The following is a 14573-nucleotide window of genomic DNA, read 5'->3' on the forward strand; positions in this document are numbered from 1 at the left end:
AACTAAAAAGCTTCTACACAGCAAAAGAAACCATCGACAAAACGAAAAGACAGCCTACTAAAAGGGAGAAAATATTGCAAATCATACATACAGTGAAGGGTTCATATCCAAAATATGTGAAGAATTCATACAGCTCAATAGCATAAAAACAATCCAATTTAAAAACAAGGATTTGAATAGACATTTATCCAAAGAAGCCAAACAGCTGGCCAATGGGTAAATGAAAAGGTGCTCAACATCACTAATCACCAGGGAAAATGAAAATCAAAACCACAATGAGATACCACCTCACATTTCTTAGAATAGCTGTTATCAAAAAGACAAATAAGTGTTGGAGAGGAGGTGGAGAAAGGGAACCCTTGTGCACTGCTGGTGGGAATGTAAACTGGTGCAGCCACTATGGAAAACAGAATGGAGGTTCCTCAAAAAATTATAATGAAACTCCCATATGATCCAGCAATTCCAGTTCTGGGTATTTATCTGAAGAAAACACAAACATTAACTCAAAAAGATATATGCACTCTTACATGCAGCATTATTTACATAGCCAAGGTAATGGAAACAACCTAAGTGTCCATCAATGGATGAATGGATAAATAAAATGTGTAAATATGTATGACAGAATAGTATTCCGCCATTAGAAAAAAAAATGAAATCTTGCCATTTGTGAAACATGGCTAGACCTTGAGGGCATTATGCTAAGTGAAATAAATCAGACTGAGAAAGACAAATACCGTATGATCTCACATATATGTAGAATGTTAAAGAAACAAAACAAAACCAAGCTCATAGAGAACAGATTGGTGGTTGCCACAGGTGGGGGGTTGGGAGGTGGGGAGTGGGTGAAGAGGGTCAAAAGGTACAAACTTCCAGTTATAAGTCATGGGGATGTAATGTACAGCATGGCGACTATAGTTGACAATACTATATGGCATATTTGAAAGTTGCTATGAAAGTAGATCTTAACAAGGGAAAAAAGCTCTTAACTATGTATTGTGACGATATTAGCTAGACAGTGTGGTGATCATTTTGCAATATATATATTTTAAAGTTATATAACAATGCTTTCTATTAACAAAGTTTTTTGGTGGGGTGGTTGTTAAATCAATATTAAATGCCTTAAAGAAGTTAAATGACCTTCAGAAAGTAAGGAGCACAACAAATATCTTTTGGGAAGGGGAATGCTTTTAGCTAATGAGCTAATTAAAAACAAAACAAAATACAAAAATGGCAGGATTTCCACAAGGAAATACATTTATTTTTTTAGAATTTGGCTCAGAACAGTAAAATAAAAATATTTACATTAAAATAAATTAAGACGTGATCATTTAGCTATATGTAATAATTATGTTGGAATATATTAGCCTTTCCATGAATTTAATAAAAACTAAGATTTGGGTTCAGATTCAATACCATCCTTCCAAATATTTGGTATGAAACTTGGTAGCAGTGCAACTGTCTGGTGTATACAGTGGTTGTAGGTTTTGTCAAAGAACAGCTGATGCCCCTTCATGGTATACCGACCCGCCCCAGACACTGATGGCCAAGCCAACTAGCTTCCTTCCCAGGAATCAACCAGGACCTGGAGATTATTTCAGAGCTGACAGAGTTCTAAGAATCAGCCAACGTATCTTTTCACATTAACCCACCAGGAAGGAAGTAATTCAAATGCAAACTTGATTCCTTCATTTTATATGTGAACACAGAAATAATGTTGTAGAAACCTTCAGGTTTTCCTAAAATAATAAACAACCTGCAAAACATATGCATGTCCTTTTTTAGGTCATCTAAAAGTACCCATAAAAACCTGTCACTAGACCAAATACTGTACTGGCAAAATTTCCACAGCATACAGGAATATTTTATTAAATTCACCACTGAGAGATAGTGTCAAGGATGAATCGATTCATTTGCCAATGAGATATTCTTGTCAAAGCTCTTGGTAGCCTGGAATAAATTAGAATATATTTGCACTTTGGAAGTTTTTGATATGAAGAGAGGTTTGTGTGGCTTAGCAGAAAAAACACAGAGGGACCCGGGTCAAACCCTGTCTTTAAGACTCATTAGCCACGCGGCTTTAGGCACACCACTTGACTTAGTTTGGGGTTCTATAAAATGGGAATTAAAACACCTACCTTACTGGTTGTGAGAATTTAGAATAATGCATATGAAGCACCAAGTTCAGAGCCTGGCACACAGTAGGCACTTAATAAATGGTGGCTATCAGTATTTCTTCCAGGTTGAAATTAATAGCAAGAACCTTGGCCTGTGTTATCTTGACACCAATTCGAGCGTGGAATCTTATTTAGCCAGAATCCAGATTCACAGATGTGGGCTCTAGGTATGACACACAACAAACACTGCCTTAATCAACACTCCAGGGTCATATTCAACATAGTATGAAAAGCTGTTGAAGGGAGAGGTGTCTGCTTGTCAGTAGCAACGATCCTTCTGGGATGGTTAATCTTTCAGAGGCTGTAAGTCCTATTGGCTTCTCAGCTGGCTTTAAGAAGATAAGGACAAGGTCACTAAGGCCACTGTAATTCAGATCCCTGATCTAAAGTTGCTCAAGATTCTGAGAGAGAAATAGCAAATAACATCTTTCAACAAGTAATGTTTGGGGGTGAGAGATACGTACACCTGATGTCCTGATCGTGGCCATGGTTTCATAGGTATATATATGTCAAAACTCAACCAAATTGTGCACTTTAAAAAATACCTCAATAAAACTGCTTTTAAAAGGTTTACTTAAGCCCTTCATGGTGAGATTTCCTTCTGTTCCCTGACTGGATCCCTTTCTGTGTTCTGAACTTAGGGTCAGAGGAGGAAGGATTAATAATCCAAACTCCAGTATCAAGGTCACACCCCAAGCAAGGCCTGCAGGTCTAAGTGGTACATCTAGTAAGCAGAGTCCTAAGGCTTCCTCGGCTACTACTGTAGCTCCTTTTGGCACAGAAGATTGTGACAAGGTTTGAGCTGAAATGACCCCACAAGGAGCAGCATCTACAAAAACGGGTTGGGAAAAGTGACTCTGGAAGAGACTAAAAGCAAAAACTCTGCCAAAGTCGCCTGCCAAATAAATTGAAATACCAAATTTGCCTTTTAAGAAATGCTCATCTAGAAGACAACCTGATTCTGCCAAGGAGCTCTTGAATCTCGGTCCACCTCCACTCTTCAGAGGACTAGTAGATCCTGCGAGTCGTGTAGTCCAGAACCATGCTGGCCGCGCCGAGCAGGGCGGGTTCCACCAAATCCGAAACCACCACGTCCACGTCCTGAACCGAGGACAAGGCTTGCTGGCGGATGACGTCTTTGACAGTGTGGATATAGTGACTGGCTAGGACTCCAGAGAGGATCACAAGGGAAGGATTCATAGTGTGGAGGATGTTCACAACCGCAAGACCCAACGCTGTTCCAGCTACAGGAAAACAAAAATTAAAAACAAGTTTTCGGGGAGAGAGCCAAATCCAAAGTCAAAGAGGAAGGTGGAAAAGGGCACCAGCCAGGAATAGTTCGTTCACACTACCTCATGGAAGCAGTACTTTTAAAGCTGTTTATATGATTTATCCTTAATATGAAAAAATGATTATGTGATACTTTGAAATGAAAAGAGCTGGATATAAAACTGTACATATACTATACTATATGATCTCAACTATGTAAAAAAAATAGACTGGAAGGAAATGTTAATAGTTGATATCTCTGAACAGTAAAACTAAAAGATACTTTTTCTTACTCTCCTGTATTTCTCTAAATTTCCAGAAAATGAACAAGTAGTTTTTTCATAGTTGTAAAACAAAACAAAAACCTGTTTAAAAAGGCAACGCTGCCAAATACCTTGAACAGTAAGTAGGAAAATTACCTCTGCACTGGTCCTGAGGGCTGGGCGTTTGTCGGAGCCCTGGGCTGTCAGAGCTGCCCAGACCTGCGTGCTCACCTGTTCTCAAGATGCTCTGGGCCTTTGCATTGCCAAGTTTCGCAGCTTGGATGAGATGGAGTGCGCCCACAGCTTCGTCTTTTGGCACTGACATCCCTTCCACCAAGAGCTGGTCTTCTGTTTGAGCAGAGGTGAGAAGGAGAAGCAGTCATTCATGAGCTTCGGAAGGCCAAGCTCATAATTATGCCTGTGGGCGGTAAGCCTCCAAGTGGGAAGATGATAATCTCTTTTCACATTTGCAAAGCTTTTTATCATTCGTAAATATCCATATACATTTGCCAGAGGGCTTTGCTGCCTGCTTATACATCATCCAGAACTTCTCTAACTGGAAATCCTCAACTCTGACCAGAGCCTCCTTCACTTCCCCCTTCCATATTAAACAATCTTGAAGTGTTTGTTTCCCCCAAATTACCAGAACTCCTCTGCATTCCTCTCCTTCCTCATCTATGCCAGATGCAAGGCTGCATTATTTGCCAGTGACCCACAGTGGCAGGAAGGCACAGCACCTCAGAAACGGACAGACCTGGGTTCAGCTGTCAGCTCTACCACCACGGGCTGCACTACCCTGCCCGTGTCACCTCCACGTGTTGCTCTTCTAAGACTGGGGTAATGATACCTACCCTAGCAGGATTCCTTTAGGGATTAAATGAGAAAATGGACTTAAGTACTCAAGTTAAGTGCTGGCCAGAGTAAATGCTAAATGAATGGTAGATATTTCTGTAGTTACCTGTAGTCCTTGACCTTCTGCCCCTCACACTGCCAGCCACCAACCCAGATCAAACTCCTTCCTCATCTGCTATTACTTGGGCTCTGATGGGAGAAAATCCCAACCAAGCAGACGGTTACCTAGACACCAAGCGGTGGTCTCCTATCTTCCAGGGGCCCTCACAGCTGCTCTGGCCACTCTCTCCCATTCCTGTTCATTGCCCTTCTCAGCCTTCATCTCTTCAGACCGTCTATCCCAGCTCCCGCTACCAAGAGATTTCCCCATTTCTGACCTCTCAGATAAAGGATGCCTCCAGGTAGAACTCCCTTACTCCTCTGCCCCTGCTTATAAACAGGTCTGTGTTCCCACATCCCGCTGCTCTCCCTCTCTCGCCCCTCCACCAGGGCTTCACAGCTCATCTCTCCCTCCCTCCCCAGGGGCCTTTTTGTAAGGGCTCCTCCACCCTTCCCCTCCTGCGTTCTCAACCCTCACTTCTGCTCCTACTCAGGGTAGTTAGGCTTCTGCTCTCCACTTGACTGAACTTCTTTAAGATATGCATTTACCCCCATGGGGGCAAAAACTGGTTCTTGTGGGCAAAAAAATTCTTACTCTTTTTATACAGACAGTAACAAACAACAGATAAACAATGTATCTGTGGTATTAAAGTTTCATGGGGTTGAATGATTAGGAAAAATTGTCTAAACATTTAGGCTCCTTAGTGGGGGGGTGATGATAAAAATGAGACTGAAAAATAAACACTGTTTTCAGGGCTTCAAATGATGTCCTTCCTCAGGGTCAAAGCCAATGAACTTTCTGGTTTCCTCTTACTCAGCACTTGACACTACTCCCTGAAACACTCCCTTTTTGGTTCCTGTGACTTTACCCTTTCCTGGTCCTCCCTGCCCTCAAGTGCTGACATTTCACAGGATTCCACCCTGGACTCTCATCTCACTGCAAGTCTCATTCACAGGTTTAATGGCCACCTCAATGCCCATGATTCCAAATCCTGACTTCAGTCCTGTCCCCTCTCCTGAGCATCAGACCCCTGCAGCCAGCTGTCTCCTGCACGCTCCCACCTGCATGTCCCACTGGTTCCCAACTGTCAGCTTCTGCCAAGCCCTGTTCCTCCTCTCATGTCCCCACCCCCAAAGGTGTCCACCCAGAAAACTGGAAGTCACTCTAGAACTGTCCCCCTTAAAGCCAGCCTCCATTCAACTACCATTTTCCCGCTAGAAAAAAAAAGTGTGGTGAAGAATCTAAAATTTGGATCTATGTCTTTTCCCTAAAATTTTTCAGTGGTTTTTCCATTAGCTGCTGGTCCTGGCTTACCTCTTGCTACACTATACCCTGCCTTGCCCTTATGCACCAACACCACTGTTTCCTATGCTTGGAAATGCTCCCTGGCTCATCCAAACTTGCCTCAATAATTCTATTTACCCTCTTGACTCTCAACTCCCAGGACAGCACCCTAACGCTCCCTTCCCTGTATGGAGAGGGCGGGGAGGGAACACTGGTGTCCTTCCTATATGCATCTATGTTCCTTGGCCATCGTTCTTATTGCACTTGACACACCAGGTTGTAATGATATTAAATGACTCCCTCTTGAATTAGACTAGAAACCATCCTGACATTTATAACATGTCCAGAAATAGGTGTAATTCAAATAAACCTCTCAGAGTTGAAAAACTGTAATATATTCATCCATTTAATTCTCCATTAAAATCTCTATTAAGTACCCAACCTGTGCTAGGGGCTGAGAAGGCAAAAATGAAAGACATCTCCCCTGCTATCCTGGAGCTCAAGACCCCGGCCCTCCCAGTGCTGGAGAGGAAGGGTATTAATATGGGTCAGGACCAAGAAGACTTTGAGCTGCAGTATGTGGAGCCCTGATTTTCCTCTAGGGAGTGAAAAGGTTAAAAGTTCTGGTGTCAGCGTTCAGCTCTCTTTGGAATATCTACTTTGAAGTACTTGTCTACCATTTGGCTATTTAATTCCTCAGGTGAAAGAAACCGACCATCATGTAGCTTTTTTGCTTCCCTCTGCAAGGCCATTCCAGAGGCATATGCTTCAATACACCCATGGCTTCCGCAGGAACAGTCAGGCCCATCCAGGGACACCACAATGTGGCCAAGCTCCGCAGCGCAGAAGGAGCTGCCATGGATCAGTTCATGCTGATGGATGATCCCCCCGCCAATTCCTATAGTGAGAGACGACAATCACTGAAGTGGCTCTGCACCTGAAACAGAAAACTGTGCTATGGCAATGCCTCCTGTTTAGCAAAGCTTTGGAATGTGAGGTTCTATATGGTGCCTACTTTCCTAGATAGCTGAAACTTACTAAGTACCAAAGCTTTACCTGGAATCATTTTGTATGGAAATATTTTTAGCTGATCCTCCAATGCCCTGTGTTGCATCTGCTTGGCTCACTATGATTTCAACTTGGTTCTCACCAAGGCCTTCTCCAACACTCAAGTAAGAGCCTAGTAGCCATGCACACACAGTTGCCCAGAAGCAACTGTCAACCAAGGAGAGACAGTAGCCAGCAGATTAAGTGGACAACTCTGGGTAGTATTCTGCAGGCTTTCTGGGAGGTTCTGGTAGATTTCAACCCCCACTGTCCTCAAGGCAACTTTGATAATACATCCTCTAATGGCTCCCCTGCTCTGTCCCACTCTTCCCACTCCCTCACTCCTGCTTCTCAGAATCACCTCCAAAATAAAATACCCACACTGAACTCCTTGTCTCAGGCTCCGCTGTGGGAGAAACCCAAGATAAGACAATCTTTCTGAAAGGTTTCATACCCCACCTGCTTTTTTTTTTTTTTTTTTTTTGCAGTACGCGGGCCTCTCTCACTGTTGTGGCCTCTCCCGTTGCAGAGCACAGGCTCCGGACGCACAGGCCCAGCGGCCATGGCTCATGGGCCCAGCCGCTCCATGGCATGTGGGATCTTCCCGGACCGGGGCACGAACCCGCGTCCCCTGCATCGGCAGGCGGACTCTCAACCACTGTGCCACCAGGGAAGCCCCCACCTGCTTTCTTAAACAGAGAATATGAAACATCGTTTTGCCCCTTCATAATGCCACCATGTCTAAAAATCTATGATTCAATAATTATGAATATCGATGAGTACTTTTTGTTATGGAGTTGAGGAGCTAGTAAGGGGTAAAGGGCGTTTTGCTTTAATAGGGTCTGCATTTTAGAGTTGTCCTGCCATCTCTTACTTCTTGTGGCACCTACTCATGAACCCTCACTCCTCTAATTTGCAGGTTATTACTGCTCTGAACTAGGAAATGATATCCAAGCTTGCTAAAACTGTGTCCGAGACTAAGAGAAGTGCATGAGCTCAGCATTAGGGAGGTAGTATAATGTGGAGTTTAAGAGCACACACGGTTTTATACATATTAGGATAGCGCAGGGAACTCCACTGTACAGTAGAAACTAACACAACATTGTAAAACAGCTATACCCTAATTAAAAACAGAAAAAAAGAGCATGCACGGTTTGAAGTTAGGCATATGTGGGACCAAGTGCTGCCTCGAACACTGACTACCTGAGCCCGTCTTCTCATTGAAAAAAAAAATTGGCTTCCCTGGTGGCGCAGTGGTTGAGAGTCCGCCTGCCGATGTTGGGGACATGGGTTCGTGCCCCGGTCTGGGAAGATCCCACGTGCCGCGGAGCGCCTGGGCCCGTGAGCCCTGGCCGCTGAGCCTGCGCGTCCGGAGTCTGCTCCGCAACAGGAGAGGCCACAACAGTGAGAGGCCAGCGTACCGCAAAACAAAACAAAACAAAACAAATTGGGACATCAGCAAAAGTGGTAGAGTAGGGAACTCCAAAAGCCCATCCCTTCACTAAAGCAATGAACAAACTGGCAAAAACTGTCAGAATTGAGTTTTTTGGAACTCTGGAAACTAACCAAAACTTTACAACAACCAGGGGAACAATTAATCAAGAAAAAACCGGCTGAATCTTAGTAAGAGATTTCTGGCATTTTCTGGTCCCATCACGCCCACCCCTCACCCCCCAGCTTGGCGATGGCCTAGAATAATAGCCTACATTGCCAGTACAGATGGCAATACTGGAGAGAGCAGAATGAACCTTCTTCTCAAAAAATTGTGGTGGTTTGTTTTGACCTGCTTGGTGGCTCCCGGAGGACCAGCTCAAAGGGCTTGCCTTTATCTCACCTACCCCAGAACTTCCCCAGGGCTGAGGGGGCTATCCAGGGGGCACTCATCAAAAACATTTAAAGGCAAAATATAGTTTTATTAGTCTCTACTGCCTAGGGCAATGGACAACAGTTGTGACAAACAATATACTAACCAAAGAGAGTAGGAGGAAATCCTGGAGAATGAGCAATGAGAAGCTTTGGGGAATAAGGGCTTTGAATAGCTCAGATGATTCCTGGGAATTTAGAAGGCCACATGCATGCACAGGGCGGGGCACATGCTCAGAAAAGACCTGGGCGGGCCCTCACTCTCACCTTCAGGCTCTACTCAAGCAGGAAGTGAAGGTGAAAGCTGACTTGTAAACTGCCTGGCTGAGTGGTAAAGGCACGTGCCCCAACACACACCCTAGCTCCTGAAGCAGCCGTCTCTACTCCTCTTACCTGTGCCTGTGATAAGTGTCACAAAGTTTTCAAGGCCCTTTCCTTGGCCAAATTTCCTTTCTGCAAGGGCAGCACAGTTGCCATCATTGTCTACCCATACGGGGAGATGCAAAGTGTCAGACAGGGGGGTCCTGAGATCCACAGAGTTCCACTCTTGAATCAGTTTGGTTGAATGCAGCACAATTCCTTCCCGAGGATTTACACGGCCACCTGTGGAAATGCCTGAGCTCCCCCACAAACACAAGGAAAATGATTCTAATGAGCAATCTCAGAAAAGTGTGCTGACTTTCTGGGCTTGGAACACAAATTAATTCACCCAAGATCTCCTAAAACAAACATTACCAAGGACTGCAAGGAAATGTAAGGCAGTTCTGAGCTAAATCTGTGGCTCCCCATAGATTGACAGTTCCATCAATGCTTCTCTCACAATGTTTGTTGGGGTCCCAGGAAGGCCCCATGCTTGGGGCCCACAGACAGGACCTGGAGCCATCTACACACAGGGCAGACAGTGACCTGATGTTCCATCATGCATCAGAACTCAGCAAACTGTACATTAAAATGAACATTGCTTAGGTATGTAATTTACAATCTCACCTACTCCCAAAATTCTGCAGTTCAGTTTTACAGCTTCTGCTGCAGCTTCTACACACATCTGTAGGATTAAATTAATCCTCTCTTCATAGGTTTTAGGATTGAACTGAGTATACTTCTTAACTATTTCACCCTAAAAGAGAAAAAAACAGATCTGTCTCATGGGTCTCAGCTAAGGAGCATACACTGAATCTTTGACCTTTCTCACAATAAATCAGACATTATTCTAGGACAGTACTGCAGAGTCAGATGTGACTGCTGGGGAAGGGATCCACTGTCTGGCTTGGGCCAGCCCTGGGATACACTCAGGTAGTTTCCTGGGAAGACAACCTAGCATATGGCCGTTGAAGCAATGACAACTCCACAGCCAACCAGATGGGCCCTCTCTTAAACATAAGGTGAATGTTGGCTAATCTGAATCGTCATTAAAAGGTCATTTTTAACTCTCTCAGGTTGACAAAATTTCCTTGTTTAAATACTGAAGCAACTAAATACATATCCTAAGTCATTAAGCTTTAATCGTCTGCTGTAACTGAAGTCAGTAATGTATGGAACCATGATATTGAAATTACTGTGCTTAGTGAAGTCGGTAATGGTGTGGAACCATGATATTGAAGTTACTGTGCTTAGTGAAGTCGGTAATGGTATGGAACCATGATATTGAAGTTACTGTGCTTAGTGAAGTCGGTAATGGTATGGAACCATGATATTGAAGTTACTGTGCTTAGTGGTATGTTTTAATACCAATCAGGGACAGTCCCTCCTAATTCTTGTTTTTTGTTTTTTTTTTTTGTTTGTTTTTGTTTTGCCGTACGCGGGCCTCTCACTGTTGTGGCCTCTCCCGTTGCGGAGCACAGGCTCTGGACGCGCAGGCTCAGCCGGCGGCCATGGCTCACAGGCCCAGCCGCTCCGCAGCATGTGGGATCCTCCCGGACCGGGGCACGAACCCGTGTCCCCTGCATCGGCAGGCGGACTCTCAACCACTGCGCCACCAGGGAAGCCCCTAATTCTTGTTTTTAAATTTCTTTGCTCTTCTCACTTGTGTATTATTTTAAGTAAATTTCAGAATAATGTGGTTAAACTTTAAAAAACCTCACTGAAATATTGACTAGAATTACATTAAACTCATAATTCAATTTGGAAAGTGCTGACATTTAAAAAAATACTCAGCACTCCTAACCAGGATATTTTTCAAGCCTTTATATTTTAAAGTTTTTAGATTTTCTTTTTATAGATCACATAGTTTTCTGGTTTAGGAAACCAGAAAACTTTATTTTATAAGTTCTGTTGTTCTAAATAGGATCACTTTTTCCACTCTTCTGTTATTAATGGATTTTTATCCATTTACAAGGCTTAAAGCTGTCACTAATGACTGTCATTAAAAATAAACCTAGTTGTGCTTCTCCGCCTTCACTGTGCATCAGAATCACCTGGGCAGCTTTGAACAAATATTGATGCCTAGTCCCTCCCCCCAGACACTGGCATCTAACTAGTCTGGGGTGGGAGCCAGGCATCCATATATTTTTTAAAGCTTCCAGGTAACACTAATGTGCAATCAGGGTTGACAAATACTCACCTACAGAAAAACTCAAATCTTTACCTACAATTTCATATAAGTAAAAAGTTATTGATATTTATATATTTATCATATCTAGCCATTTTACTCAATTGTGTTATTAATTCTACAAGCTTGTTGGTTTATTCATATTGTCTATAAATAACATGTTTTGTTTTACCCTGTCCACAATCGCCATTTTTGCTATTTGTTCCTTGCTTTATTCCCTTCCTAACTTTGAGAATTATGTTAAATGGTGCAGAAAACATCCTTCTTTTCCACTTGATTTTAATAGGAATGCCTCTAGAAATGCCACTACAGAGGGTGTTCGCCATTGATATGGAATATATCATCTTTATGTTAAGAAAATATTTTTCTATTAATACTTTTTAAAGAGTATTTATAAAGGAGGCCTTTGTCTTCACTAAAATTACGTTTTGTTTTGCTTTTATTTGATCTAAACAACTTTGTGTTTAAAATCCTCTGTACTTCTCATGGATTCCTGAAACTTCACACATCTACAATGCTTCAAACAAAGATTTTTCTGTTAGGTTTATTCTTCCTTGTTAAGTCATCAGAGATTTTTTTTTTTTTTTTTTTTTTGCGGTACACGGGCCTCTCACTGTTGTGGCCTCTCCCGTTGCGGAGCACAGGCTCCGGACGCGCAGGCTCAGCGGCCATGGCTCACAGCTGCTCTGCGGCATGTGGGATCTTCCCGGACCCGGGCACGAACCCATGTCCCCTGCATCGACAGGCGGACTCTCAACCACTGCGCCACCAGGGAAGCCCCAGAGATCATTTTAACATGGACAGTTTGGTGTTTTATAAAGGTTCTGTCAACACTGTGGTGATGGTTTGGTTAAGAGATTGAAGGTATGCTGTATGCAACTGAAATCATGATCTAGAGGAGAAGCGATTCCCCTCACCATTTGCAGACGCCCTCCCCTGGGTAGTGAGAGTAATCAACATACTCCATGCTACAAGCTGTTACCAAGTATAGAATTTCAGGTCTCCTGGGTGGCAGATGCTCTCTCTGATGCCTAATGGGTCTCCCATTGTCAACTCAAGTCTACTAACTTGGATTCCCTGAGAACTTTACTTCTTTAAAATGTTAGTGAGGGCTTCCCTGGTGGCGCAGTGGTTGAGAGTCCGCCTGCCGATGCAGGGGACACGGGTTCGTGCCCCGGTCCAGGAAGATCCCACATGGCGCGGAGTGGGTGGGCCCGTGAGCCATGGCCGCTGAGTCTGCGCATCCGGAGCCTGTGCTCCGGAACGGGAGAGGCCGCAACAGTGAGAGGCCCGCGTACCAGAAAAAAAAAAAAAAAATGTTAGTGATTAGTAAAATAGTGAGACACACATTGTAATGGAACCAAAAGTCAATACTGTGGGCAAATGATTACAAGCTCTTGTGTATGTTTCTAGTCCTACCTTCCAACCACACTTTTTAAAAATCAACTACTCGTATGGGATATAAAGTTAAAACCTTAGGAGTTATTTTACCTTCATGCTGACTATTGCAACTCGGAGGTTCGTCCCACCAAGATCAACAGCCAAGGCACTTAGAGTTTCAAGAATATGGTCAATATCTTGGGAGATGTTATCCTTCACAGGAGGAAAACAGAATTTCTTTTGTAGTGGCTCTTGAAGATCAATAGATTTGAGAAACTTCAAAATCCTCGGAACAGCATTTCCATCCCCATATATCTTGGAACTGCAATGTCCAAAAAGTCAATTAAATTGTACACATTAAATTATATTGAGGACATAGTATTATTGGAATCTGAAATTTCGGGTAATAAATAGTTTGAGCTTCTTCTTTTAAAATAACAACATCTGGATCTCTTCAGCCACACTGTAACTAAATACCTTCATATTATCAACAGAATATCTAAAACCACTGTTGATTGCAATACAACTTTCCTCCTGAGATATCATTAACAAATTGCCCGTAAGATCAAAGAAAAATTATCTTTGTTAAGCCAATTTCAGAATATATCATAGTTTGGGACAGTAAAAAAATTTTTTTTGCTTTTTTGGTTTTCATCTTTACTTTTGTAGGGAAAAAATTATTTTCAGAAAAAAAGAATCACATAAAGGAAAATCTGATTAATTTGAAACAGAAAGGATAGTCTAAATTAAAATGCTGAACTATACTATTTTTAAAGAAAATCGTGACATTACTTTCTAATACTTACAGAAATTCAAAATAGGCTAAAGCAGTAGTTCCTAGCAGAAGTGCTGTATTAACTGAGACAAATTATTCTCCACTGGAACCCTTGGTAGAGTAACAGGGGGTAGATTAGCAAGCCCTGTCTCACCAGCAGATAGGGACCTCTAAGGATGCAGAGAGCGAGCACCACTAGGGTGACTACACAGCTTGAAAATGGTGCCCAAAACAGCTCCTGTTTTAAATCACTTTAAAAGTACACACTCACCAAGGGTACTGTTTACCAAACTGAAGGTGCAGCGCTTGCAATATTTTGTCTTGGGTATCAGCATCCCGGACATGAAGGACATTCTCCCCTAGGTAAATCCAGTGCCGTATAGTGATTCGGAAGTGGGAGAAACCAAAGAATATAGAAATGAGCAGTGTGTCGTGCTCATAAGTAGCCCTATAACCCAGAAGGCTTCAAACAAGTCTTCTATTAGAGAGACGAGCTTTTCTACTTTATACCTTTCAAAGCACTCTCAGCAAGATCTCCATATATCAGATACTTAAGGGGCCGTAGGTTCCTTTATTCCCAAAGAGAATAAATCAAGCTCTTGTCCGTTTATTGGAACAAATAAGGTAATTCGCCCAGTATCCACTTGCCACTCATCTGTTCATCCAGCATGTCCACTCTTTCCATCTGCCCTACCTTCCACCTACTCAGCCAGTTGTGGGATCAACTGGTCAGGCCAGGTTGCCAGTTAGTCAACTGGCCAGTCAGCTGTTGATGCAGTCAATTCCTTTCCATACATTTTCTGACCAATTTGAGGGAGTAAATACAGTGACAATGACATGTTTTTTCAGTAGACTTGGCTATGAAGAGGAGAAAAGCAAAAGGGTGGTGGCTGGGGAGAGGTTGTTTTGTACTGTTTTGTTTTGAAGATACCAGAGACTTAGGCATGTTTAAATGCCGAGGAGGCTAAAGATACATGGAAGAGAAACGTCCTTGAGAAGCCAAGAGGGGTGGGGATTT

The 14573-nt window shown here is 43.0% G+C and overlaps 1 protein-coding gene across 6 annotated transcripts in view; it reads right to left on the bottom strand.

Moving 5' to 3' along the window:
- GNE (glucosamine (UDP-N-acetyl)-2-epimerase/N-acetylmannosamine kinase) overlaps window positions 1-14573 on the bottom strand; it is a 67744-nt gene that overhangs the window by 2245 nt on the left and 50926 nt on the right. For 3 of the 6 annotated variants that reach the window (XR_003790759.1, XR_003790760.1, XR_003790761.1), the window contains exons 6-12: window positions 13827-13914; window positions 12892-13102; window positions 9840-9969; window positions 9246-9467; window positions 6658-6840; window positions 3938-4054; window positions 2136-3418 (exon numbers count right to left, since the gene is read on the bottom strand). Coding sequence is in view for 3 of the 6 variants with exons in the window: in XM_029202474.1 (XP_029058307.1) it covers window positions 3183-3418; window positions 3938-4054; window positions 6658-6840; window positions 9246-9467; window positions 9840-9969; window positions 12892-13102; window positions 13827-13914 (1187 nt within the window). In the remaining 3 variants the exon portion in view is untranslated. Of the gene's footprint in view, window positions 1-848; window positions 3419-3937; window positions 4055-6657; window positions 6841-9245; window positions 9468-9839; window positions 9970-12891; window positions 13103-13826; window positions 13915-14573 lie in introns of those variants that run through there. The other 3 variants (XM_029202474.1, XM_029202475.1, XM_029202476.1) reach the window with 2 other exon arrangements.

The sequence above is a fragment of the Monodon monoceros genome, unplaced genomic scaffold, assembly GCF_005190385.1.
Source record: "Monodon monoceros isolate NGI ecotype Baffin Bay Population unplaced genomic scaffold, NGI_Narwhal_1 Super_Scaffold_5, whole genome shotgun sequence".
Lineage (NCBI taxonomy): Eukaryota > Metazoa > Chordata > Mammalia > Artiodactyla > Monodontidae > Monodon > Monodon monoceros.